The sequence below is a fragment of the Dromiciops gliroides genome, chromosome 4 (genome assembly GCF_019393635.1).
Source record: "Dromiciops gliroides isolate mDroGli1 chromosome 4, mDroGli1.pri, whole genome shotgun sequence".
Lineage (NCBI taxonomy): Eukaryota > Metazoa > Chordata > Mammalia > Microbiotheria > Microbiotheriidae > Dromiciops > Dromiciops gliroides.
Window position 1 is genome coordinate 369,044,130 of NC_057864.1, and position 27,576 is coordinate 369,071,705.

A 27,576-nucleotide genomic window follows, 5' to 3' on the forward strand; every position below is an offset into this window, starting at 1 on the left:
TGTATTGTGCTGTCGCAAAAATTTCTAAGTCCAACAAAGAAAAGAATCAGCAAAGTCTCCAAGCCATAGAAAATAGGTTTATTGAGAGAGGGCCTATCTCACAAAAAAGTTGGTCAGTTTTCAGGGTAGGACCTGAAAGACTCTGAGCTGACTTTTATACCCCTATGAGGCTTAAATGCTTATTTATATACCTTACTATTTTAAGACATAACTCCTTCCATTTCATCTACATAATGAAGTCAAATGGTACAGTTCATGAATTTAATAGAAGTTCTGGACTCTTACAGATGTTCCTACAGCTGTAAATATACAGGGAGAACATCAACTCTAAGTACAAAGGTCATGTCCTTTCAGCTAATTGGTTGACCATCTAGGACATCAGCTTAAGGAGTAATATACATATACATGACAAAGTGTCCTGATTGGTCATGATCTCAAATGCTGATTGGTCCCTTCAGCTTAGAAGATACTATCTTTAGGTCCTTGGTTAACCACAATGTATCGTAATGAACACAGTAAAAGGGACTTAATTATCCAGAACAAAAGCAAGTCTACAATTCATTGATACCTGAAAACACATTACTGCATTGGCTTAAGCCATTAAAGAATATATTAGAGTACATAAAGAATAATTAATTACCTAATATCTATGGTCTATGCTATAGTATTATTAACTTAAGAAATCATAGAACACTTAATCTTGAGTAAATCACCATTGGTAGTCTATTATACTGATAACTATCACAATTAAATCTCTTATATTTAAGGGGTGGGGAAAATCACTCACAATGCATTGTTCTATCACTCTTTTATTGATACATTTTATTACAACCTAGACTAAAAGCCTAATTTCTGCTCAATGTATTCTCCATATATTTTATTTTATTTTATGCTTCAACCTGTATTCAGACAAGATCAGTTCTTTCTCTGGGTATGGATAGCATTCTTCATCATAAGTCCTTCAGAGTTGTCTTGGATTGCTGAGAATAGTTGTCATCCACAGCTGATCACATTTCTTTACTTTAAAGAAATTAAATTTTTTTGCCACAGCACTTCTGTTACTTTGTACACAGTTCATTTCACTTTGCATCAGCTCATGTAAGTCTTTCCAGGTTTTTCTGAGAGCATCCTGCTCATCATTTTTTATAGTGTAATAGTATTCCATGATAGTCACATACCACAATTTATTCAGCAATTTCCCAATTTATGGGCATTCCCTCAATTTCCAATTCTTTGCCACCAGAAAAGGGCTGCTATAAATATTTTTGTATATGTAAATCCTTTTTGGTTTTTTATCTTTTTTGGATACACACATAGTAGTAGTATTGCTAGATCAAAGAGTATGCGGGGTTTTATAGCCCTTTGGCCATAATTCAAAATTGTTCTACAGAAAGGTTGAATCAGTTTACAACTCCACCAACAATTTATTTATGTCTCATTTTCCCCACATTCCTTCCAATATTTGTCATTTTCCTCTTCTGTCCTATTAGCCAATCTAATAGGTATGAGGTAGTACTCCAGAATTGTTTTGAATTGCATTTCTCCAATCAATAGTGAGTTAGAGCATTTTTTAAAATGTGGCTTTGATTACTTCATCTGAAAACTGTTCATATCTTTTGATCATTTGTCAGTTGGGGAATGGCTCTTATTTTTTATAAATCTGACTCAGTTCTCAGTATGTTTGAGAAATGAAGCCTTTATCAGAGAAACTTGCTTCAAAATTGTTTTTCACAATTACTGTTGCTAACTGTATTTCCCTCCTTCTTATTCCCTCCTCAACTCCATTTATTCTATTCTCTCTCCTTTCACCCTGTCCCTCCTCAAAAGTGTTTTGCTAGGGGCAGCCAGGTAGTGCAGTGGATAGAGCCAGGAGTCAGGAGTACCTGAGTTCAAATCTAGCCTCAGATGCTTGACACTTACTAGCTGTGTGACCCTGAGCAAGTCACTTAACCCCAATTGCCTCACAAAAAAAAAAGTGTTTTGCTTCTGACCACCCCCTTCCTCAGTATACCCTCCCTTCTACCACTACAATCCCTTCGCTTATCCACTTCCCCATCTACTTTTCTGCAGGGTAATATCGATTTCTATACCCAAATGAGTGTGTATATTATTCCATCTTTGAGCCAATTCTGATGACAGTAAGGTTCACTCACTTCTTCTCACCTCCCCCATCTTCACCTCCACTGTAAAAGCTTTTTCTTGCCTCTTTTATGTGAGATAATTTACCCCATTCCATCTCTCCCTTTCCTTTTTTCCCATGCATTCCCCTCTCACCGTTTATTTTACTTTTTTGGATATCATACCTTCATTTTCAGCTATCTATGTTCTCCATATATTTTAAACCAATTATCTTATACCATGGAATGCTATCACAGGTACCACATAACAATGAATTTATAGCTGACAAGCTTCTGATAAAGTTTCAGTCTTAAACATTGGTCTTTCCCAAATTCCATTGGTTTAACTATACTTGACTTCATTAATGTCTTCATGACCTTCTTAGGTTAGACTAGGGGTCTGGAAAAGCTGAGATCAGAAAACTGATGGAGTTTCTATTCCATTGTCCCCTTTTAATTTAGATAACTTGCCTTCTGCACATAGTAAGGAGGACACTTTCTCCTTAACCACCTTCAATATATCAATATATTTAATTTAAGTGATCTCCAAAGAGGAAGAGGAAAATTTTCCAAGGTGTAGTAATAACACTATAGAAAGCTGGACCCAGAGGATAAAGACATGCTCTGAAATTTCCACAGCTCTAAAGATCTCCATTTGTATCTCCTAGAACTTCTGGATGAGTTTGCTGTCATTCCTAAGGATCCTTGCCCCATTTACCACAAGGAAACAGGGATGCTGTAGAAGTAATGAGCCAGAAAAAAAAAAAAAAGAAGCAGCAAAAAAAAGCCTAACTCTGGTCCTAGTCATAGTCCTTTTTACTGTGGATGGTTCACAATTGACTGCAGAAGAAAAGTTGTAAAAGCTTTGATATCAGGGCAGCTAGGTGGCGCAGTGGATAGAGCACCAGCCCTGGAGTCAGGAGTACCTGAGTTCAAATCCAGCCTCAGACACTTAACACTTACTAGCTCTGTGACCCTGGGCAAGTCACTTAACCCCAATTGCCTCACTAAAAAAAAAAGAGAGAGAGAAAGAAATTAATGAATACAAGGATTGGAACAAATGAACAATTTGATGAGGATCACTGAGAAAGGTAAGAGATTATTATGTCTAGATATTTGTTCCCCTTAATAACCTGCTACATAATTTAAAAATACTATTTAATATTTAATGTTAGTTATTTCATCAGAGTTAAATTTGTATTTTGAAAATTATATCACATAAAAAATGTGTAGTTCTGATATAGATCACAGGTTAAATTATTTATTTTGGTATTTGCTCTGCAACTGTGGTGCAATTTCATTTACCTACATGTGACAGTATTATAACTGCAGGGAAAGTAGCCAAGAGGAAAAGGACCAGCCTCCTGAATGTTGACTAGCAAACTAAAGTATATGAAGTCATTCTAGGAAAAGAAGAGAAGACTGAATCATAGATATGTGTGACTATTCTCAATTCTAACAAAATAACCCATTAATTCTTTTTCGGATTTGAACTCAGGTCCTTCTGACTCAAGGGCCAGTGCTCTATCCACTGTGCCACCTAGCTGCCCCCCTAACCCATTAATTATTAATAATAAATTTTGAAAAGTAGCTCTACCTAAAAGAAATATAATATCTAGAGATGGATTACTACTTGAATATTTTTAGAAAGAAATTAAGTATTTTAAATAGACCTTCAACAGATTGTGAAAAATAACGAGGAAACTAGGAAAACTAGGAAAAATCACAGTTACCATTATTATATTCATTAGAAGAGATCAGCAATGGATAAAGCACTGGCCCTGGATTCAGGAGGACCTGAGTTCAAATATGACCTCAGACACTTGACACTAGCTGTGTGACACTGGGGAAGTCACCTAACCCTCATTGCCCTGCCAAAAAAAAAAAAAAAAAGAGATCAGCAAAATAAAGCTCAACATACCTAGCTGCCTGTAAATAACTAAAAAATGGTCAATGATAATAGATGTATTAGCAAGTTTCCATTTTTAAAAGACATTAATTTCTTATCTAATTATAGAATTCATAAATATAGTAAGAAACACAATTCCAAATTAAACATATTCCTAAGTATTTAGTCCTAAAAATAATTGGCATCTGGAAGAGTCCTTTTTGAAAACTTTACCAAAGAAAATCATCTTCAGGGCCCTTCGAAACCATGGATAGAAAAATGCATAAACCATTGGATTCAAGGTGGAATTTAAATAACCAAACCAAATCAGTACGTCATTTAGAAATGGTGGGATAGTGTAATCCATAAAAGGATCAATGGCTGTGCAGAGAAAGAATGGGCACCAACAAATGAGAAAAACTCCCATCACAATCCCTAAAGTCTTTGCTGCTTTCTTTTCTTTGCTTTGTGAAAGTTGCTGTTTCTCTTCAGATCCATTTTGGATCTTCTGGTTTGAATTTTTTATTGATCTGGCTTGCCCTTTGGCAATGAAATATATTTTCCCATAGATACACAGCATAATAGATCCAGGAATATAGAAGGAAGTCATGAAGGCCAGGATGCCAGATATTTTGCTGAAAAAGACAAAGCAACCTCCCTTGCAGTGAATGTGTTTATAATATAGCTCCTCAGCTCCTTTTAAGTTTAGTTCCAGAAATATCATCACAAAGGCAAAAATGGCAGGGACAGCCCAGCTTATTACAATCATCACAAGTACAACGAAAACGCTGATCTTGGTTTTATATCTTAGTGGATCACACACAGCATAGTAACGGTCAATAGAAATGAAGGACAAGTGGAAAATTGATGCTGAGCTTAGCATTATATCTATGCTTGTGTGAAGTTTGCAAAAGACCTCTCCAAAATACCAGCACTTTTCAACTGATCTCACCATGCTGTAAGGCATGACCAAGCATCCCAACAGAAAGTCAACAGTGGCCATAGAATTGATTAACATATTGGTTGGAGTGTGAAGTTGCTTGAAGTGTGATATGGAGATAATAACCATAAGGTTTCCAGCCAGTGTAGTGAGAATCAGGAGTATCATTACACAGTACATGGGAATGCGGGTGATATTTGTCCAACTGTTCTTTACACAGGAACCATTTATGGCTTCATAACAAAATGCCATTCTCTCAAGCAAGGCCTTTAAGCCAGGTTATTTCCACTTTAGTGCATGAGATGCTACCTGAGCAATATTAGTCCCATGTCCAGAATCAGAGTAGAATTGTTTCACCTTTCCAATTGAACATACCCATCCAAGAAACCTGAAAGAAGAGAAATCTAAATCATGAATGTGCCTGTAGACAAAAGGAGCCATAAACTGTAGATGAAGCTTAATCTATTTTGGAAGGAGTTTCACCTCAAAAAATCAAAATTTCTAGAAATGATTTACAACTGAAAGATTTTAAAGAAAAAAAAATACTGAAAATATTTTAAATGTCCCTTTAGCACAGAAGTTGTATTGTCAACCCAATGGCTGATAATATAAGATTGCTTCATGGAGATATTTCTTATTTAAAACATATCCATTTTCAAGAATTTGGACTTATTACATTTGAAGTTCAAACTTTCAGACTAGAGTAGATAATGTCTTCAACAATGTGTTATTATGATGTAGATTGTTTGGACATGCATTTACCTAGAAGCAGGATGGTGTAATTGGTTGGACAGTAGATCTTGGAATTAGGAAGAATGGAGTTTAGCTCCTTTCACATACTAGCCCTGTGATCATGAGCAACTTACTTAATTTCCTAGTACCCCAAGATTATACATTATATAATCTCTAAGATTATATATTTAAAATGTATTTCCAGTCTACACTGATGGAAAGAGTTTCCACACCAGGAGTCTCAACACATCACAGGTTCCAACAACAACAACAATAATAATAATAATAAATTCTCAAATAAAGATAATCTCAAAGAAATATTCTTTGTTCTATTAGCAACAAGTATGATATACTCATAACAGCTTTCTAAGATGCCAGGAAAGAAGATACTGATGATGGGTAAAAGTGTTTCAAAGACTTATATTACTTTGAAAGTGCCTAAAAGTGTCACAACATCCAGCATGCCAAGAATTGGCCATCTTTTTAACCCTTTCCTAACTTAAACTGATACTTTCAACTTATTTTATTGGTGAATTGATATTAAATTGAAAATAGGATTTAGTTTGTAGGAGTTCTTTGCTGCTAACTTGGCTAGAACATCTGCCCCAAATACCAATGATATATTTTGGAGAGGGGCAAAGGGCCTTTTGAAAAATTATTCCATTGACTGGAGAAGTACAAAGCACCCTCCTTTCCCCCAATGAAATATATCTCTAATCTTACTGATATAGGTACTCCCCCTACAAGTACAGATTGTAACCTAACTATGTCTTTCTATTATGTGAAACTCTAATCCATGTTTGCTTGAGTATTCTCCACAGAGAGTCTACCCAGAGGCCTTTCTCTGGATCTCTTGGCTTTACATGAATACCAAACAGAGCATTATTGGCTCCAATGACTAGATTATTAGCCAGCCCATGTCCTTTTCCAGTTATACATCTCTTAGGATACTTCAGGTTACTCTTCATGAGTGTATTGCTCCTTATTCACATTCACCATGCACCTCTACATTGGAATCAAGAAGAGTGACATTTAAGTCCTGCTTTGCTTTGCATAGAATTGCCTATACATTGCATAACCCACTACTTTAATTCTTTGATGACTATGCAACATCAGCAAAATACTTATATTAAAAAAAAAAAAGATGGGCCTTTGTTCCAGAGTCAATATTTGAAAAGATGCCACTACTGACAATAGCTTCAGTGGAACGAATCATGCTTGTCAGGACCACTTTGGGTAGCAATAAGATTAGTACGTATCATTTTTAACATGTAAATTTTTAAATGTCCAATTTAAACAATGAAATGATTTTTTAAAAAATAGATGAACTTGTTTAATTAAAGGATCTATTATAGTATTATGAGTTGCCCAGTTATCTAAGAATGGGAAAGATTGGTGTTTTATTTTCTCTGAGTTCCTCATACATTTAGCTATGAATAAGAACTATGATGTAGTTAAAAAAAAAAAAATAGTAGTGACTTGGTTTCTGGTATCTTCTATGCCATTTGTGTGACCTGAACAAAACACCTGACCTCTGGGGATCTGTCCAGCTGAAAATCCTAGATGACCTCCAAGGTCCTTTCAAGGCTCTTGTGGTTGGTTTTTTTTCAGTCATTTCAGTCGTTATCTTACTCTTTGTGACCCCATTTGAGGTTTTCTTGGCAAAGATATTGGAATGGTTTGCCATTTTCTTCTCCTGCTCATTTTTTACAGATTAGGAAATTGAGGCAAAAGGTGGTAAGTGACTTGCCCAGGATTACACACCTAGTGTCTGAGACTAGAATTGAACTAATGAAGAGGAGTCTTCCTGACTCCAGGACCAGCACTCTAGCTGTCCCTCTTCTGTTCTATAGACTTATAAAAAGCACAAAATACTAACTTCAATGAAATTTACTTCTTTAGAAGATGATTTAGATTGGGATTCTTAACTTGAGGTCTGTGAACTTAAAAAAAATGGTTTTTGATAACTGTGTTTCAATATAATTGTGTATTTTACACAATACAATTGTGCATTTTATTGCATCTATTTAAAAACATTATTCTGACAAGGGGTCCAAGGGGTTCATGAAGGATAAAAAGGAAATAAGACCTGATATAGTCTGGATAACTTTAGAAAAATGTTCTTATCCACTTATCTGGGATATAAACCTTCACAGATGTCCACACTTGATATCTGGATAGAAAGAGCAAACATAATGACACAGTAGATACCATCAGAGAGCAATGACTACTAGAACATAGTGCCTGGCACATAGTAGGAGCTTGATAAACGTTTATTTGATTTATATTGATCGATCAAGGGAAAATCCAAAATAGGTCTTGAAAGGAAGGTAAGATTCAGTTAACTAGAAAGGAGGAGGCAAAGGGAATTGGCTGTGGAAAATTGGGAATTCTCATTGTGTTTTAAGAACAGTGAATATACTATTATTTTGCCTGGAGTATAGAAGGGTGGAAAGATAGGAACAGAATTTATATTTCAGAACATGAAATAGAGTACTACAATTCAGATTTTCCCAGAAACATCATTTTGCAAGTTAGGGGAGAAGAAATCTGGGTGTGGGTTGGGTGGGAAAGGGAGGAGAAGTATCTGGCAAAAGAAATACTAGTGGGGTCAGAGAAATACTAAACAAAATGGAAATGGAAGAGAAGGGACAACTGGGAGAAGGCATGAGGACATAAAGCATGGAAATAAGAAAGACCATTGAAAACAAGATTCCAGTTTTAAAACAAGAACCAGAATGTACTTTGAGCTTAATTCCAAAGTTTTTAAAAGCCCCATAATTAATGCAGTAGCATACTACCACCTTCTTCCTAACACTGAAAAGGTTTCCTAGAAAGATTAATTAGAGCAAGGAAAAAAGTAAAGAAACAAAGAGCTCTGATAGGGGGACAGACCTCTTGGGAAAATGTCAGCATGATTCCGGGGCACTGTGTAGGGGCTGTATTACTAAGTCAATAAATAAACTGTTTCTGCTATGAAAATGGGAACCACAATGCAAAATGCAAATACATTTATTTCCTTACACACACACACACACATATATATATATATATGAGTCAAGTATGAGTGGGGGAAAAATAATGTTGACCAAAAAAATAGAATATTATTAAAATTATTCCATCACACAGATTTGCATAATGTTAATATTAAATAATATAAATACAACTAAAAGTAAATCAAGTGTCATAGTATATATTGAATCAGCACATGATATAGTGGCCATATTTTCTGAACCAAAAATCAGAACATGTGGTACTTAGGAATATCCTAACAAAAAAGGGGGGGAGCGGCATTCCTTTTGTAAAAGCCACATTAAAAGTAGATGTTCTGGGGCAGCTAGGTGGCACAGTGGATAGAGCACCGGCCCTGGATTCAGAAGGACCTGAGTTCAAATCCGACCTCAGACACTTAACACTTACTAGCTGTGTGACCCTTGGCAAGTCACTTAACCCCAATTGCCTCACTAAAAAAAAAAAAAAAAGTAGATGTTCTTCAACTTGGGATCATTCCCCAAAATAAGGGATCAAATAGATACCATCAGTACATGGGACATAGAAGATTGAGTGATTTTAAGTAACATATAGGGTGTATATATATATATATATATATACATATATATATATATATATCAAATATTATCTCTTTAAAATGTGAAAATATGCCATACTCAAACACATACATTTGAGTGGAAGGGCAAAAAGGAAATGTTTCAAAACCAAATACCTTAAGTTCTAAAATTAAGGTAAAAAGCATGTTTTTAAAAGTCTAACAAAAATCATTAACTAAATATAATGATAAAAAATTCAAATAGGAATTTAATTATGTCTTTCAGAATTCAATATTCTAACATCATTCTTTCTACAAAGTCATTAAATAATTTATTCTGAATCTGATTTCCATAAAATCTGGACAACCTCTTGGACATACTGTTCTTTCCTTGTTTTTAAAAGATTAGTAGACAAAATGCAATGTTTTATACCTCCCCCCTGTGCATTTTATGTATTTTAATAAGTGAATATCCAAAAACAAGTGAATATCTTTAAAAAGCATACTTGTAAAGCAATCTGCTTTCAAAAATATAAATATTCCTTTGGTTTGAAAGTTGAAACTAAAGAAATTGAAGAGTCTCTTATACAGTTGTAATTACAGAACCTTGTAGCTCTATCCTAACTACATGGAATTAAACTAATTTTTAATATATTAATCATTACCAAACCACAATTGTTTCATTTGATTTTATAGAAAACAATCTTTCTCCCTCAAAATTATTCCTTTGAGTTATCAAGTATAGGGCCATTGGAATCCTTTGGCTCTATTTCCTCTGTAGTGACTGTCCACAAACATACCTTCTCAAGAGTAGGTGAAACACAGTCAGAAAGGCCAGAAAGCAATAAGCGTGCATGGGTGATGAATTCATATGAATCCACAGACTCGACTGCTACTGATTTGAGCCTGTTGCTACTTAACGGTGGGCTGGATAACAGGATGACGTAAATATTAAACACTGGGAAAAGATAAGCTAATAATAAATCTTCCTGAAGACAAGCTCACAGTGCCAAAAAAATGATAAATGAAAGTGCATTTGTTCAAAAAACAGAATCAGGGAGATAGAAATGAGCAAACTAAATAGACACATGAATATTATATTGCCTTTTAAAAAATATTTTAAAATATGTGCCACCAATTACTGGGGCCATGACTATTAACAATAGATAGCTTCAAATACATATCCATTAATAACTATTAACAATATCCATTAATTAACTATTAACAATAGATAGCTTCAAATACATATCCATTAATATGGCTTTTAAATGTTTCTTTTATTTCCATTTAATGATCCCAACATTGTAAGTGTCTGGCATGTTAAAATAATTCACATTCCAAACAAATGACTTCTACCACTAAATTGAAATAAATTACCTAAATTACCTATTAATCAAGACCAAATATTCCAATATGCCCAAAAGAATGGATGAGCAAATCAAAACTTCTTTCTGTTGCCTTGACTATGTCATCTATTTGGTATCTAACATATAATCACAAACCATAGAAATGGAATAAAAAAACCTGAAGTCAAATGATCTATTTGTCCAGAATAAGTCAGGTTTGCCCCATACTCGACCAGGTAGAGTTTTTGGGATTTTGCTGCCAAGTCAAAATAGGCTGGTTTGGATCAGCAGATACTGACAGCTGTTTATTCAAATGTACCTGCCAGGGTGTAAGAGCAATCGCCTCACTGATGTAGCAGTTGGTTATCAGGTTTATTTAGGTGGTTAATCATCTAAAGGAAAGACTGAGATTAAAGGGAGTAGTCCAAGCAAGGAGTGGGCTTGGACTCCTGAAAGAGCCAAGATAGCTGAGGAGGTGACCAAAGGAATAGACAGAGCAACAGTAAAAGTGCTGGCTGGAATCAAGCAAGAAAGTGGCTTATAGGGATCCAAAGCAATGTTTAGATGCCTACAAGATGGGCAAGTTATTCTTTAAGTCTCCCTCCCAGTTTAAAATCTTTCACTCCTTGAAAAATTTGTCTTTAAATTTTTCATTCAACCCAGGAATACTCAGTCGGGTAAGCAAATGAAGAGTTCCATGGAGGCCAGGAAAACAAACCCCTCTTTACCTCTATACCCCACTCTCCGTCTTTGGGACCTTTGTAGTCCACTTCCCAATCCCAACCCCCAACCAGAGGTAGAGATGGAGAGCTTTTATTTGACAAGCTGAAGTCCCTAACACCATATTGGGTTGTCTTCCTCAATGAGAGAATGCAACACTATAGTCAGTTGTGCAAATTAACAAGGACCACAATACCAAAGTTTCAAGCCTTCAATGAAGGTTCTGTGTGACCTTAGCAATGTGGAGACTCCTTCCAGGGTACAGATTGTGATCCATCTATCACTTCTCATCTTCTGCAATTTTTGTTCATGCTGTCCCATAAATTCTCCATACTGGACTTCGATAAATGACCTAGAGCCCCTTTCAGTCTTTTCCCCCCCTTCCTTTGACTAGTTCTTTTATTATGAACACAAAGAAAATAAATAGAATGAATACAACTTTACTCAGCACTGAAAACAATGAGAAAATGATCTACACAATTTACTTCATAAAAGAAATTTTAAGTAGAAGCAACAAGCTGCTGAGGAAATAGATATATTTTATGTATATTAAGATACATGTAGGAATTAGCTCCCATTATATAAAACTGGTGGAAGGGGGGTAATTCTGTAAAGCACAATGTGGAGAACTATTTCCTAATTATGTAAAATAGTAGGATGGAGCTATCATTTTCTCAAAACGCTCCCTAGTTGTTGTTTTTTTTCCCCTTTCTTTTTCAATTGTCAAGGGCTCAGGAGATCTAAGAATAGGCAGGTTGAAAAGACAAAGGCCTTCCACATAGTAGGGGGAAAAAAGGAAAAATCCAGGTAGGGAATTTTGGAAACAAAACAAAACAAAACAAAAAATGCCTAGGCAAGGTCCATAGATTGCATGGGATTGAAATAAAAAATTAGCTCAACACCCAGAAAGATATGGCCTTGAGCTAAATTTCAGTGAGTTGATGAAAATTAAATGTGATTGAAAAAGGTACCAAATTGTACATGTGTTTATTTTCAAAACTAATGAAGTATCTTTAAAACTAAAACTGCTTATTTTTTTATAAAGGAATTGTTCAGAGGGGCAGCTAGGTGGCACAGTAGATAGAGGGCCAGCCCTGGAGTCAGGAGTACCTGAGTTCAAATCCGGCCTCAGACACTTAACATTTACTAGCTGTGTGACCCTGGGCAAGTCACTTAACCCCAATTGCCTCACTAAAAACAAAAACAAAAACAAAAAAAATAAAGGAATTGTTCAGAAGGGTTCCTGATCAGTTTGATGAGCTCATGGTTGTGAAACTTTATTTGGGAGCATAAGAAAGAAAACCTGCCCATGGAAACTATGGTATTGCATATTGGTGCCTTGTTTAGGGGACACATATCTCAGTGACTAGGTCTACCTTTAAGTCAATTGGGTGGTGGAGTCACAGGAGGACAGACTCTTGTCAGAGGAGTTTGCTCTTTCCACAATCAATAAAATCAAGCTAAAAGATGAGCTCAGATTTTTAGGTACCCTTTTCACATGTTTATTCTTTCCTACTAGAGTGCCATGGAGCAGGGTCAGGGGAAGTGAGGTAGGATGGGAAGGGATTTCTTCCTTTCTAAGAGCAGTTGATGGTGACTTTCTAAGGCTGAGATCACAGTGGCACAAGAACTGCTTGATTTCTTTCAGAAACCATAGCACAAGGGGCAGCTAGATGGCGCAGTGGATAGAGCACCGGCCCTGGAGTCAGGAGTACCTGAGTTCAAATCCGGCCTCAGACACTTAACACTTACTAGCTGTGTGACCCTGGGGAAGTCACTTAACCCCAATTGCCTCACTAAAAAAAAAAAAAAAAAAAAAAAAAAAAAAAAAAAACAGAAACCATAGCACAAACAGATATAGATTTCTCCATGTCGTCATTCATGATCAATTTCCTGCCAACTTCCTGTGTAGAGGAGGGGGGGATTTTAGGTTCCTAAGTACTCTCAACCCAGTACCCTCTAGCCTTCTAACCAGAGATTTCCCAGAAAGTATCAGTTTTCAGTCTGCCTCATGAATCACCTCAAGGCTTAATATTCCCAAATTCAAGACTTTGGAGATCAGACCTTTTAGAAAGAGAAGGGAATTTACTAAGCATCATGCCTTTGGGATAATAATAAGGATGGTGAAATCAGGCATTTTTGTAGCACTTTAAAGTTTGCAAAGCACTTTATATTGGTTAAATCATTTGATTCTCACAACCCTGTGTACAGGTGAAGAAACTAAGATAAGCAGCATTTAAGTGATGTATCCAGGATCACACAGATAGTCTCTGAAGCTACATTTGAACTCAGGTCTTTCTGCCTCTAGGCCCAATGCTCTATCCTCTAAATTATACCTTTTATCCACATTGTTACTTATAGTGCTTGCATGGAAGCAACTCCCTTTTACCCAGAACTGTGGGTAGATAAAAATTATACGTAAGTTTTATTTTGGTGATTTCCCAGACTATACTCTGAAATGGGGATGTAATGAATCAACGAGCAAAAATAACCTTTTCAGATGAATCTCCCCACCCCATATTAAGCCCCTAAGAGAAATTGATGATATGACTCTCAAGGCTTGAGTGAGGGGGCAGTCTGATTGTTAAGATTATGTTGAGCTGTTTGAATACCATGTTCTATTTGTGGCTTGCAGTGGTAGATATCTTAAGCTAAATACAACTTCAATGTGATGCCTTACTGAAAGGATTGCATATCTGGGGGCAAGTTGAGAAGTGAATAAAGCTTCTTTGCAATTCCTGTTCATGTCATTTCATGAAGATCTTGCTCTAGGTGTTTTAATATTTAAGAAGTAACATTACAGCACCCAGGATGTTTTTCTAATCCTGCACCTCCAGGATTATCTCCATTATACTATTTCTCACACAGAAATCACCACTGGTACAATGAAAGCAAATGTCTTAAAAGGGAGAAGGAAAAAGATGGAAGTACAAAGAGATGGGTATAATGTTCTTGGATAGAAAGCATTAGAGGAATATTCTGGGACAAACTTAATTCCATGAAACACAAAAAGAGAAAAGACAGTAGAACCCTAAGAAATATCCTTGAAAAATATTTTGAACATCATAATTTGAACCTTAGAGAGTGGCCCAAACAACTACAGGTTAAAGATTCAGTACTGACTTCTTCAATAAAACCCCCCAAACTAGAGTGTCCCAACAATGAAGGTCCCAAGTAGAGAATATCTCCAGGGATCCACACAAATACACAGATTCCAGATTTATCCTAGATGACACTCCAACATATAGGGAAGCTCTGGCCCTACTTTTCCATCCATTAAGTGCATACTGTGTGTTTAATACTATGCTAGGCCCTAGGGAAATTTCAAAGATCAGATAACGCATGATCTCCCATTCATTTAAGCTCATGGAGTTTAGTCTGACAATTGATATGAATTCGACTAAAACTAACCCAAATAAAAACTTCATATTTTTAGTAGGTCTTACTCTCCCATCCCAAGCATACACTAGTAGTCATGATTCCTCAAGCTAGACTAGCTGTGTCTCCCCTTCAGAGTTCTAACTTACTCTTGACATGTTGGGGACATCTTTCTCTTATTCCTGATTGGTTGGAGCTCTCCTTCCTGTGAGTTCACCCAACTGTTAACTTACAGTGATTAGTGCTCCTAGTTGCATTTAACCAATTAATATCATTTAGCTTCTACAAAGGGATATTTGCTACAAAGCTAATATATAGCAAGAAGAGAACATAGATACATTCCCCACCCCAGCACCTGGGGGGACCTACTCTTTCCTATATCACGCTGATCCCTGGGGAGTGTGGGCTCAAAATTAAGTTAACTACCATTTGGGATTCCTTTGAGATGGTTAATATCCTTTGGAGGCACCCCAGCTGTGGCTCCATAGTGAATAAATAGTTCATATCTTTACCACATCATTGGCAAAGGAACCAGTTACAAAATGTCTGTGCATGCTCCAAATTGGGGAGCAGGACCCTGTCATTCCACATCATCATACTTTTCCAAAAGAAGCTTCTTCTACATGAGAATTTAATCAACCTAGACTGCTGCACATATTCACTAGTCCCCTCTTGCATATACAATAATTTCCTTTGAGAACAAGAATTACATGTTCTAGTTATTTTTAAAAGCAAACTTTAAAATAAAAGGATTTTTTTGAAGTTCTGTAAAGATGCCAGTGTGGTGAAGTAGATAGAGGGGGGTGGCAGGTAGGTGGCACAGTGAATAGAGCACCAGCCCTGGATTCAGAAGGATCTGAGTTCAAATCCAGCCTCAGACTCTTGACACTCACTAGCTGTGTGAACCTGGGCAAGTCACTTAACCCTCATTGCCCTGCGGAAAAAAAAAAAAAAGATAGAGAGCAGGACTTATAGTCAGGAAGACCTGAATTCAATGGTCATAGTAGCCCTGGCCCTGGCCAATTCATTTTATCTCTTTGAACCACAGTTTCCTCATCTGTAAAATAAAGGGATTGGACTTGACAAGGTCCCTTTCAACACTAAATCTGTGATCCTGACGTCTTGGTAGGGTAGTCTCGTATTTCTTCCTGTTAAGTAACAAAAGGCCATTTGAAAGTCAAAGTTTTTATTCATTTTATACACCATTTCCTCTGTTTAGCAATCTCTTTGGAGAACCTCTAGGAAATTAAAAAAAAAATAGAACTAAATTTTAAATGTAGGAAATCATAAAAGTTTTGAAAGTGTAACTAATTTCCATACATTGCTATCACAATGGTCAACTGAAATTTCTAAACATCTCTATGGTTTGAATATTTTACTTTATAATTCCATTATTACCACCATCGCCATCTTTGAGAACACTTGTTAGATACCTACTACTTATATTTTATGCAAAGTTTCTTTCTCTGGTCTGATACAAATAACTCAAAGACTGATACCAGCAAGTTACCTTGGTTCCTATGTGTTGTAGCCCTCTATTTTTAATGATTAAGGCGCTGACCTTCACACACTAATGACATGTGAAAATGTATTGATTCCAACTTGCATTAGCCTACCATCATTTTTGTAAATCTAATTTGGTTTGTCTATCCCGGGGCTTCTTACACTTTTTCCACTTGCAACCCATTTTTGCCCAAGAAATGTTTACACTACCCCCACATATGTAGGTATATAAAATAGGTATACATAACCTACTGCTGCCAAAGTTTTTGCAACTCCCACATTCCCTTATGCAACCCCTTATGAGGTCACAACCCACAATTTAAGAAGCTTTGGTTTATGTGACTGAATAACTATTCTGTTTGTTTAGAAGTACAGAATAAGAATGCTCATACCTGTAATGCTTTCCCCACAGGGTTGTTGTGAGATTCGACTAAGAGATAAAACGTTTTGCAAATTGTGTTGCAGTGATGAAAACCAAAGAACTGGACAGTGCAACTTCTAAAGCAATTAACAAAATAGTGAAGCTAGAAATAGCAGAAAGTGCATTTGTATTCCTTCAAGACCCTACCTGATCACTTTGTCATGAGCCAGACCCTTCAGTAAAGTGGGCTGAGTAGTGAGATTCACCATGGGGGAGGCAGAGGGATTCTTTGAAATAGACCTATGACAGTGGACCTCCAATTAAGAATGGCGGCATGAAGGGCCACAGATGAGCCCAGCCCTCCCACATATCCACTAGCAATGCTCTAAAAAGCATACCAGCTCAATAATATTGAGAATCTAATGACAAGCTTCTGCAGCTTCTTTCTGAATGAGCCCAGAACTGCACAAAAAAAACCAAAAAGGTCCTCTGAGCACAGGAAGGGTAGTTCCACCTAGGAAGCCAGCATGAGCTCAGATAAACAAACAGGCTAGAAACATATCAATACCTTGACTGGATATATACCCCAGGGGGCTGATATTCTTCCTATTTAGTCATGCAATTATGTCTCACTCTTAGTAAGCCCATTTGGGGTTTTCTGGGCAAAGATACTGGAATGGTTTGCCATTTTCTTCTCCAGAGCATTTTACAGAGGAGGAAACTGAGGCAAACAGTAAGTAACTTGACTAGGGCCACATAGCTGGTAAGTATCTGAGGTCAGATTTGAACTCAGGTCTTCCTGATTCTGGGCCCAGCACTCTATCCACTGTGCCACCTACCTAACTCAAGAACAAAATCTATTCTAAACTGATTCCAAAATGGATATTCCTAAAGAATAGTTCTATGTCATTGTCTCATTCAAGAAGCTCCAGATGTGGCCCATTGCTTCTAGGATAAAATACAGACTCTTCTATTTGGCATTTATCGTCCTTCATAATCTAACTCTGGGCTTATATTTCTTTTTTTGTTTGTTTTGGGTTTGGGGTTTTGTTTTGTTTTTTTGCGGGGCAGTGAGGGTTAAGTGACTTGCCAAGGGTCACACAGCTAGCAAGTGTCAAGTGTCTGAGGCCAAATTTGAAATCAGATCCTCCTAAATCCAGGGCTGGTGCTTTATCCACTGCATCACCTAGCTGCCCCCTGGGTTTATATTTCCATTCAAATAGTGTGGTCCTTTCTTCATGCATTCTGTTTTCTAGGGCTCACTGGCCTCCTTGGCACTCCCTGTGTATGACATTTCATCCTCTCTCTCAGAGCTTTTGCCCAAGCTCTCACATGCTTGGAATTCTTTTAATAAGTCTGTCAATAAGTGTTTATTAAGCACTGACTATTTGATTTTCACTTCCTTAACTCAACCTCCTGGGAATTCCTAGTTCCCTTCAAGGATCAGATTTTAAAAAACTCCCTCATTCCCCCAGTTGTTACTGCCTCCTCCTAATAACTTAGTACATTTGTATATATCTTATACTTACTGATCTGTAAACATGTGGCATCCCTACCATGGAATATAAACAAACACCTTGAAAACAGAAACTAGCTCATTTTTCTATTTGGATCCTCAGCCCCTAGAAAAAGTACCTGGCACATCATAAAATAGGTACTTAATAAATGCCCGTCAATTACTCATTAACAACTTTATTTGAATCTAGAAAAGTGGGAAATGCTAATAGCTTTTTATGCATACTATGTAGTGATGAGATTGTCATTCACTCATGGTAATTTCAATAGCTTTTTTTTTTTTTAATGACAGGCAAGTATGGCAGACTTTGGGTCAGGAAGACCTAGGTTCAGATCTTAACTTTGACACTTAATATTTATGTGACTACAGGCAAATCAATCTGTTTTTTCATCTATAAGATGGGTATAGTAATACCTATAATACTTTTTCCACAGGGTTAAGGTGAGGCTCAAATGAGATATAGCATGTTTTGTAAGAACAATATAGGGGGCAGCTAGGTGGTGCAGTGGATAAAGCACTGGCTCTGGATTCAGGAAGACATGAGTTCAAATCTGGCCTCAGACACTTGACACTTACTAGCTGTGTGACCCTCAGCAAGTCACTTAACCCCCATTGCTCCACCAAAAAACAAAAACAAAGAATAATATAAATGTCAGTTATTCTCTTATCCACTAAAACTTTCATAGTTTATGTTCATTTTGTCAGAGCAATCTAAAGATATCCAATATTCAATATTCCAGCTAAAATAAAATGTATTGAAATAAATTTATAGACCTTTAGTTTTTTGTTCTTTTTAACAATGATTCAAGAATTGATCCATTTTTCTACTATAATAATTATCACTAGACTCTCAGCAATACAACTAGCTACAATGGGTTTCCAATCAGTCCTTGGTCCTACTACAACAGTAAACAGGCCCCCGGTAATTATCTGCAATATAACAGGATACAATTTCATTGTAGACAGGAAGACAAAATGTCACCTGGTCCTCAACCAATTTCAGTTAAGTAAACATCATAATCTGTTGAAGGGCATTTTTGTAGCTCCATGTAAATTATTATCTTCCCGTCATCAAGTCTACCAAATGTATCAAACATTGTCTATCAGATAATCAGCTATTTAATTGGGCTCCATTTGCACTGGCAGGGGTTCAGAGTTCCTGAAAAGCTCTGGTAAAGAAAAAGTATTAATGCAGTACTGCATTCTATGTCAGGCACAAATCTTCCAGAAACAATCTATCATTACTCTACTCTTAAGGCTTTTTAGTTGAGAGACATATTGCTCTCCCTGCCCCACCCACCCGTCTCGACTTCTACCTCCAGCCTTCAGCCTTCCCTGTTTTTCTTGAAGAGATTTTTTTAAAGGACCGGATGGAGGTGGGAGAGGAGAGAGGGAGGCATCTCTAGCCAAAAACTGCTTTTTCATCCCAGAGGCACCCAAACCAAAGGATTTTAGGGGGCCTGAGTCACTGGAACACCTGCCCACAGAGACGGCTTTCTTGGGCTCAGCATGGGAAGGTGCAGCCCGTCCCCCAGCCCAGAGCCCTCCTCCCCATCTTCTCGTCCACCAAGGTCCTCAGTACCACCTTTGAATGTGGATACCAAAGCCATGCAGTGTCCACAGACTGTCTGGCCAACTTATGCAGCTTCCCCCACTACTTGGAATGTTCCCTTTGCCTTCATGCTCTGCTCACTCCCAGGAGAGAGAAGCATGCCTCAAGGGTGGCCAGAGGCCAACACAGAGAGAGACATAGATAGAAAAAGAAGGGGAGAAAGAGATAAAGCAGAGAGATAGAGACAGGGTAGAGAGAGAGAGACACACACACAGACACAGACACAGAGAGAGACAGAGACAGAGAGACATAGAGAGACACAGAGAGAGAGATTATGTCAGGGTCTCATCAGTGGATAAGACCATCTGCTTTACTGTGTCCATGCATAATTTGTTAATATTTTAATTTATTCTTCAAAAAAGTTTGGAAATTTTCTAGTATTAGGATACTATATGGTTGTGAAATTAGTCCATCAAGATGCTGTGAAATAATTATGGTTCCTATCCCCTCCCCTACCCCCCCACCCCCACCCCGGGCCTACTAAAAAATAAACCAGGGAAGCCCAGATTCCTGTGGTTCACCAAAAGGAAGGCCTGCTATAACATCCAAAAGCCTTTTTTCATGCTGTGGAATTTGAATATGACTAAACTATTTCCCAGGTGTTCCCTCCAGTGTGAGTCACCACCCATCCCTGTACACCAGATCCAGACTCCTGTTCCTTCCCCGCAATGTCTGGTACTGCTAGACCCGGATAAAGACCCTATAAAGACTAATAACCACCTTTGCACCTCAGAGGCCCGACCTATTTCCATTCTCCCTGACTTCCCCTTGTATTCTCAATATCTCCACTCAATAAAGTTCACTCACTTTACTTTGCCTCTGCTAGCTCCCAACTTTATGGCCTCTTGTGACAGTGCTCATTATGCAGACCAGTTTTATCTTTTAGAAGCATCAGCTGGGGGTTGCTAGGTGGCACAGTGGATAAAGCACTGGCCTTGGAATCAGGAGGACCTGAGTTCAAATTCAGCCTCAGACACTTGACACTAGCTGTGTGGCCCTGGGCAAGTCACTTAACCCTCATTGCCCAGAAAGAAAGAAAGAAAGAAAGAAAGAAAGAAAGAAAGAAAGAAAGAAAGAAAGAAAGAAAGAAAGAAAGAAAGAAAGAAAGAAAGAAAGAAGCATCAGCTGTTGAGCAGGATTAATAGATTTGACACAAAGAATCACATGCCCAGAGGCTAGGCCCTCCCCATTCACCCTGACTCCAGGGCTGTGACTAGGGACCTGCCCAGAACCACCTGCCCCTCTCGGGCTCTTCCCACTGGCCATATAAGTGGTCCATAGAGTCAAATTCCCCACTATGTTCTTACTGTAGATAATGGAGAATGACCACAAAAGCATGGGAATCTTGTAAAAAGCATCAGAAGATAAAACCTCAGAATTAGCTTACTAAAATGAATAAAGCTACAGACAACAAAAAAGGCAGGATCTTTTAAGCTATAAGGAAGAGGAGAAAGATAAAAAAGGATGAGATAACTGCAAAAATAATGGAGGACCAAAAGAAGGTGGCATTAATCAGCACTTACTTTGCTTCTGGTTTTCTCTGCAAAAGGGCTTGGAAAAGACAGAACAAAAATGGCTAATGGAGTTGACACCCAAGATAGGCAGGGAGATTGGGGGCAGCTAGGTGGCACAGTGGATAGAGCACCAGCCCTGGATTCAGGAGGACCTGAGTTCAAATCTGTCCTCAGTCACTTGACACTTACTAGCTGTGTGACGCTGGGCAAGTCACTTAACCCTCATTGCGCCCACACGCACACACAAAAAAAGATAAGCAGAGAGATGAAAAGATAACATCTGGATAGTCTTCATGAGTTCAATGACTTAGACCCACAGGGGCTTCATCCTAAGGTACTGAAATGTATGCCCTCCTGCTGATGCAGGTGCCAGATGTTCCAGGTCTACCTGTCTTCCCTCTCTGCAATGTCCAGATCTTAAGTGTCAAAAAGAGATGGAAGTGGAAAGGAGGAAGATCTTGTGTAAAATACAGTGGTTGAGACTGGGTCACACTATGGTTTTGCTAATAAGACTTTTTAAAGTACCAGACTTCTTGGGACACTTCTCTCACTAGGAAGAGACCTGAGGAAAGGTACTGTTCTTTCCCAAAGCCAGCCTGCTGAGATACAGGGCAACCACATACATCCTAACTGCAAGTGGCTAGCAATTGGAGACAAGCAAGCAAGTATTTAAGCCCTTAGTAGGTGTCAGTTGCTGTGCTAGATGCTGAAAATACAAACACAAAAATGAAACACTTTCTTCCCCCATTAAGGAGTTTACATTCTAATGCAGGAACTTAAGTAAATAATTATGTATTAACTAATTAAGTAATAATTAACAATTAAGCAAAAACATTATCATCAATAATGAAAGAAAACAGTCATCTGGACCATGGTCAGATACAGAGACCTTCTATACTTTTCCCAGTCAGAACCTAGCCACTCATCCTTTGATTTCTAAAATAAAGATCAAACTTTGAGTGTCACCTGGTGGTTTATGCGGATATAGCACTTTGGAGCTACTGCTGCAAGTCTCATCCCTAGGAGAGAAATGCAGCTCCATGAATTTGTCTCCACACAAAAGTGTTTCCCATGAAGAGCTTAATTTTTTAAAAATTTTTTGTGAGGTCTATAGTGTTTGTTTTGAGATTAAAGATACTTTTTTGTCATTTTTTTTTTTTGCTGAAAAAAGTTTTACTAGAATTATTTCCTTTCCAGTTGATGATTTAATGTTTCTCTGCTTTTGACCAATCTAGCTTGTTCTACAGGATTCAAAATGCATTTTTTTTTCTTTTTTTTAGTGAGGCAATTGGGGTTAAGTGATTTGCCCAAGGTCGCACAGCTAGTAAGTGTTAAGTGTCTGAGGCCGGATTTGAACTCAGGTACTCCTGACTCCAGGGCCGGTGCTCTATCCACTGTGCCACCTAGCTGCCCCGTCAAAATGCATTTTAACTCTGGTTGCCAAAGAATTAATTTTTGCCTGTACCAGTATCATATACTGGGGTTTTTTTGTTTGTTTTGGTGGGGCAATAGATAGTAAGTATCAAGTGTATGAAGCTCAATTTGAACTCAGGTCCTCTTGAATCCAGGGCCAGTTCTTTATCCACTGTACCACCTAGCTGCCCCCATATCATATACTTACTGGTAATGACTACTTAGAGTTACTAACAGAATTGTGATACTGATTATTTTGTTGCTTGACTGCACCCATATTATGTACTCCATTAATTTTTTATTGCTATTCTACCTATTATTGTGTATTTTATTAATGTATATAGCATACTGCTCTGTTATATGTTCTATTGCTTATAATTAGCACGTGATACTTCATATTTCCATTTGCTTTATTTCTTTGTTGAGTGCATTAACTAGAATTTGAACCAAAGCATGGCCAAAACTTTTAGGAATGTGATGTGTAATAATGTTCATACTAATATGAGAGAGCTTTTAATTCTAAGAATAAACACAGCATAAACAGAAGGATGTTGTCAGAGAATTCACTGAAGGGTAATTAAAAAGGAGATGGGGAGATGCAAAGTATAGGTACATGGAGGCAGAGAAGACTCTGCTTCTTTTCTGTAAATTGCCAGAAAGGGTTGCTCATTCAAAAGCATAAATTAAAATGGTGGAGTGAACTTGAAATTGATCGCTGAGCTTCCTTCAGAAGATAATGATTTGCCTGGATAGTTTAAAGTCATTTGGAAACTATGATGGACAAAGAAAGTTTGCCTGGAGATGGGTACAATAGGAGGAATACCTTGGAATCAGAGGACCTTGGCTGAATTTCCACTTTCTGACACTATCTATGTACTTTCCAGGGACATCCCCATAGATGATGAGGTTGATGCACATATTGCCAGAACTGGCTCGGCATTTGGGAAATTTCCGAAAAAAAGTGTGGAAATGAAGAGTATTAGGTTACATACTGAGCTCAAGGTCTACAGAAACATTGTGCTGACTTTACTGTTGCATACCTGTGAAACCTGTAGTCTATCAGTGCCATGTCAGAGAACTGAACCACTTCCATTTGTTTTATCTTAGGAAGATTTTAAAGATGACATGGTATGAAAAGGTACCCAACACTGAGGTCCTTTCTCAAGCGCAACAGCTAACCATTCAAACTCTCCTGCAGAGAGCACAATGGGCTGGCTACTTAGCCTGAATGCCGAATGAAAGCTTACCTAAAAGACTATTCTAATGGAGAATTTGCACAAGACAAGCACTCACATGGTGGTCAGAAGATGGGCACTCTCAAGGTCTCTCTAAAAAGCTTTAGTATTGATTGTGAAACACAGGAGACACTGCCTTAGGACTGCCTAGCATGGCCTGCCTATATCAAAGAAGGTACTGTAATACATGAGCACAAATTACAGGAGCACAAAGGAAATGTGAGGTGCAAAAATCCAGAGACATCTCCTCCCAAATATTCTAACATTTTACTTGGGCTTGACATGTGGTAGAGACTTCAAACTCATATAGGACTGATCAACCACAGCTGATCCCTAACATCATGATGTCATTGGTCCTTTTCAGAAAAGAAGGACAAACAACAACAATCTCAGGGAAGTCATTTAAATTTCTTAATACATAGTCCAGCCATCAGTTTGGAGACTGGACTAAATGACTTCTAAAGTCCCTCCAAGATTATCTTCAATTTATCCTATGTATTTCTTTAGGATAGCTAGGTGGTACAATGGATAGAATACTGGGGTTGAAATCAGAAAGACTCATCTTCATGAGTTCAAATCTGGCCTCTGACACTTGCTAGCTGTGTGACTCTGGGAAAGTTACTTAACCTAGGTTGCCTCAGTTTCCTCATTTATAAAATGAGCTGAAAAAGAAAATGGCATTCTAATATCTTTGCTAAGAAAATCCCAAATAGGGTCATAAAGAGTCTCACACAACTGAAATGACTGAAAACCAAAATATATTTCTGTGCATAGTTGTTTTCATGTCATCGCCTTACATTAGACTATGAGTTCCTTAAGAGTAGGGACTCTTGGGGACAGCTAGGTGGTACAGTGGATAAAACCCTGGCCCTGGATTCAGGAGGACCTGAGTTCAAATCCAGCCTCAGACACTTGACACTTACTAGCTGTGTGACCCTGGGCAAGTCACTTAACCTTTATTGCCCCACCAAAAAAAAAGGGTAGGGACTCTTCCTTTCTTTGTATCCCTAGTACTTGGCACAGTACCTTGACCCATGGTAGGTGCCTACTAATGCTTGTTGTCTTGTCTCATTTTCACATGACTTGACTGGTGAAAGGTGAAATTTTGAAAAAGGTACAGCACCCACAAACAGTATTGTGTCCAGATATGCCTCAACACATGATCATCATTGACCTAAGTGAAAAAAGTTCTCAATCATGGGTCTCTAAGTAAGGACCATTTGAGTTTTGGTTTGATACAGCTGAAATAATGTAGCACTAGAAAGTAACCGATACAGAAAAGAGGGCAGGGGAGGTAAAGATTTTAAACTTCCAAAAATATTTAAGGACCAGTCTTTGGACATGTGTACAGTCTAAAATCTGAATATCCTAAAGTCATACGGCAGAAATGCTTATAAAAACTAGAGACTCAACCTGGCAGTTCAAAAACAGCTCAGCATAGGTGTGTTTAAGTTTCTCGCTGCTCTCTTTCAACATAAAGGGTAGCAACTCTCCCATTTTGTAATTATGTGACAGATTATTATGGATTGTAGAAGTGAGAAATGTAATAAATTTTGAAAATGAAAGATATAGTTAGACTAAGACAAGTGAAGAGGGGCTTGCTATATTACAGGGAGTTCAGGGCCAATTTGAAGATGACGAGAAATAAATGATAATTCCAAGAATAAGGCTGATAAAAGACATTTGGATCTTCAAAAATTGATAAAACAGGAAAAGACAAAAGACCACAAATGATCACCTGCATTAAAATTCAGGAGTGTATAGAAAGCCCACTTAGGACTGGAATCTTGGACAAAATGATTTTACTTAGCAAGGCAAAGGATCAAGGGACCAGAAATTACAACAGTACAATGCAAGTGTGTCCCTGGCTCAGAGCAGCTGAAGAAACTGGCAATTCATCTGTCGAGTGTACCTGGGAGGAGAACCTGGTGTTACATGTTGGCTTCAAAAAAAAAAAAAAAAAAAAAAAAAACAAGGATGGAGCCGGGACAGAGGTCAACTTAGATCTGAAAAAACAAATCACAGATCTGGAAGTGACCACAGTAGCCATACAGTTCAATTCATACCTAAAAAGAATCCCCATTGCAACATAACCAAAAAGTGGAATCCAACCTTTGCCTTATCAATCAATCAAGTATTTGTTAAGTTCCTACTGTGTACCAGGTTATGTGTTAGGTGCTGGGGATAGAAGTACAAAAAAAAAAATCTACTCTCGATATATTTACATTTTTAAAAAGGAGGGAAGTACATATCAAAATATATGCACCATAATTAGAAAATGAATACATACATATGTATTTGTATATGTATACACAAAAAGTAATTAAATACAAGGTAATTTGGGAGGGAAGACACTAGTAGTTGGGGGTATCAAGAAAAGTTTCATGCAGAAGATAGTGCCTAAGCTGCATCTTCAAGAAAACAGAGGGACTCTGTGAAGTGAAGGAAAGGAGTATGTTCCAGACATGGGGGATGACCAATACAAAGACATGAAGGTGAGAGACAAGAGTGTCCTGAGTGAAGAGCAAAAAAGATCTGTTTGGCTGAATTGAAGGCTGTGAGAGGGGAAGTGATGTCCAATGAGGCTGGAAAGTCAGGTTGAAACTAGACTGTGTAGGACTTTAAAAGCTAAAGAAAGGAACTTCATATTTTATTCTAGAGTCAATAAAAAGCCACTGAGGCTGAGTATGGAAGTCACATAGTCATATCTTCTGGGCATAGGGAAATTTATTTTGGCAGCAGAGTGTAGAATAGATTATCAAGGAGGCTTGAACTGTTTTAGGAAGTTGCAATAATGTAGTCAAGAAGGGATGAGGGCCTGAACTAAGGTGGTAGCTGTGTGGAGAGCAGGGGTCAGATGTAATGGCATAAGCAAAATTTGGCACATGACTGGATATGTGAGGTAAGGAAGAGTGAAGATTCGAGGGTTAGGCTGGGATTACAAACCTTTGACAGTGAATGGATAGTGGTATGAAATAGGAAGTTTGAAGAAGGGGAAAATTTAAGGGGAAAGATAATGAATTGTTTTAGACATATTAAATTTAAGATGCCTCCGGGACACCCAGGATAATTGGAGATTTGAAATATCCAGTAGGCAATTGGTGATACAGGACTGAAGCTCAGGGGAGAGGCTGAGACTGGATCTGTGTAGAGGTGATAATTAAACCCATGGGAACTAATGAGGTTATCAAGAGAAGACAAATAGAAAAAGACCCAACACAGAACCTCAGGGAACAACCACAGTTAGGATGGGTGATGTGGATACTAAGCAGGCAAAGAAGACTAAGAAGAAATAGTCAGGATGGAGACTTATACAGTGTAATACCATCAGATCTCTATGGCAGAGGAAGACAAAGAAGGGACATTTTCATCTGTCCAGGTGGACTTTACAAGTCTGATCATATGCTCCCAGACATACTGCAAATACCTACTACCTTTCTATGGCTTATGGAAGTGACTGGAGGCATAAATTGAAAGGATATTTCATTGAACTGAATGATTTCATTGTCTTTGCTATGATTTTGTGTTGCATCAACTAGAAGGAGATTGTTTGGAGCTGTCAGTCAACAAGTTTCAGATTTGAAAAGACTCTATGAAGTTCATGAGATACATAATATTATCACCCAGGAACAATCACTAATACAGAGAACACGGAAGGGTTCATCAGCTGGTCATGTCCAAATAACCTTAAAGACCTTAGAACTTTTTCTAGGATTTGGCAGATATTTTTGAAAATTTTTGAATAATTATGCTG

The 27,576-nt window shown here is 37.7% G+C and overlaps 1 protein-coding gene across 1 annotated transcript; it reads right to left on the minus strand.

Moving 5' to 3' along the window:
• Positions 1–4,180: 4,180 nt before the first annotated feature.
• Positions 4,181–10,095, minus strand: TAAR1 (trace amine associated receptor 1). The gene is given in 2 exon segments (XM_043999906.1): positions 4,181–5,333; positions 10,025–10,095. Coding segments are annotated over 2 exon segments (1,224 nt in total).
• Between the last annotated feature and the right edge of the window lie 17,481 nt (positions 10,096–27,576).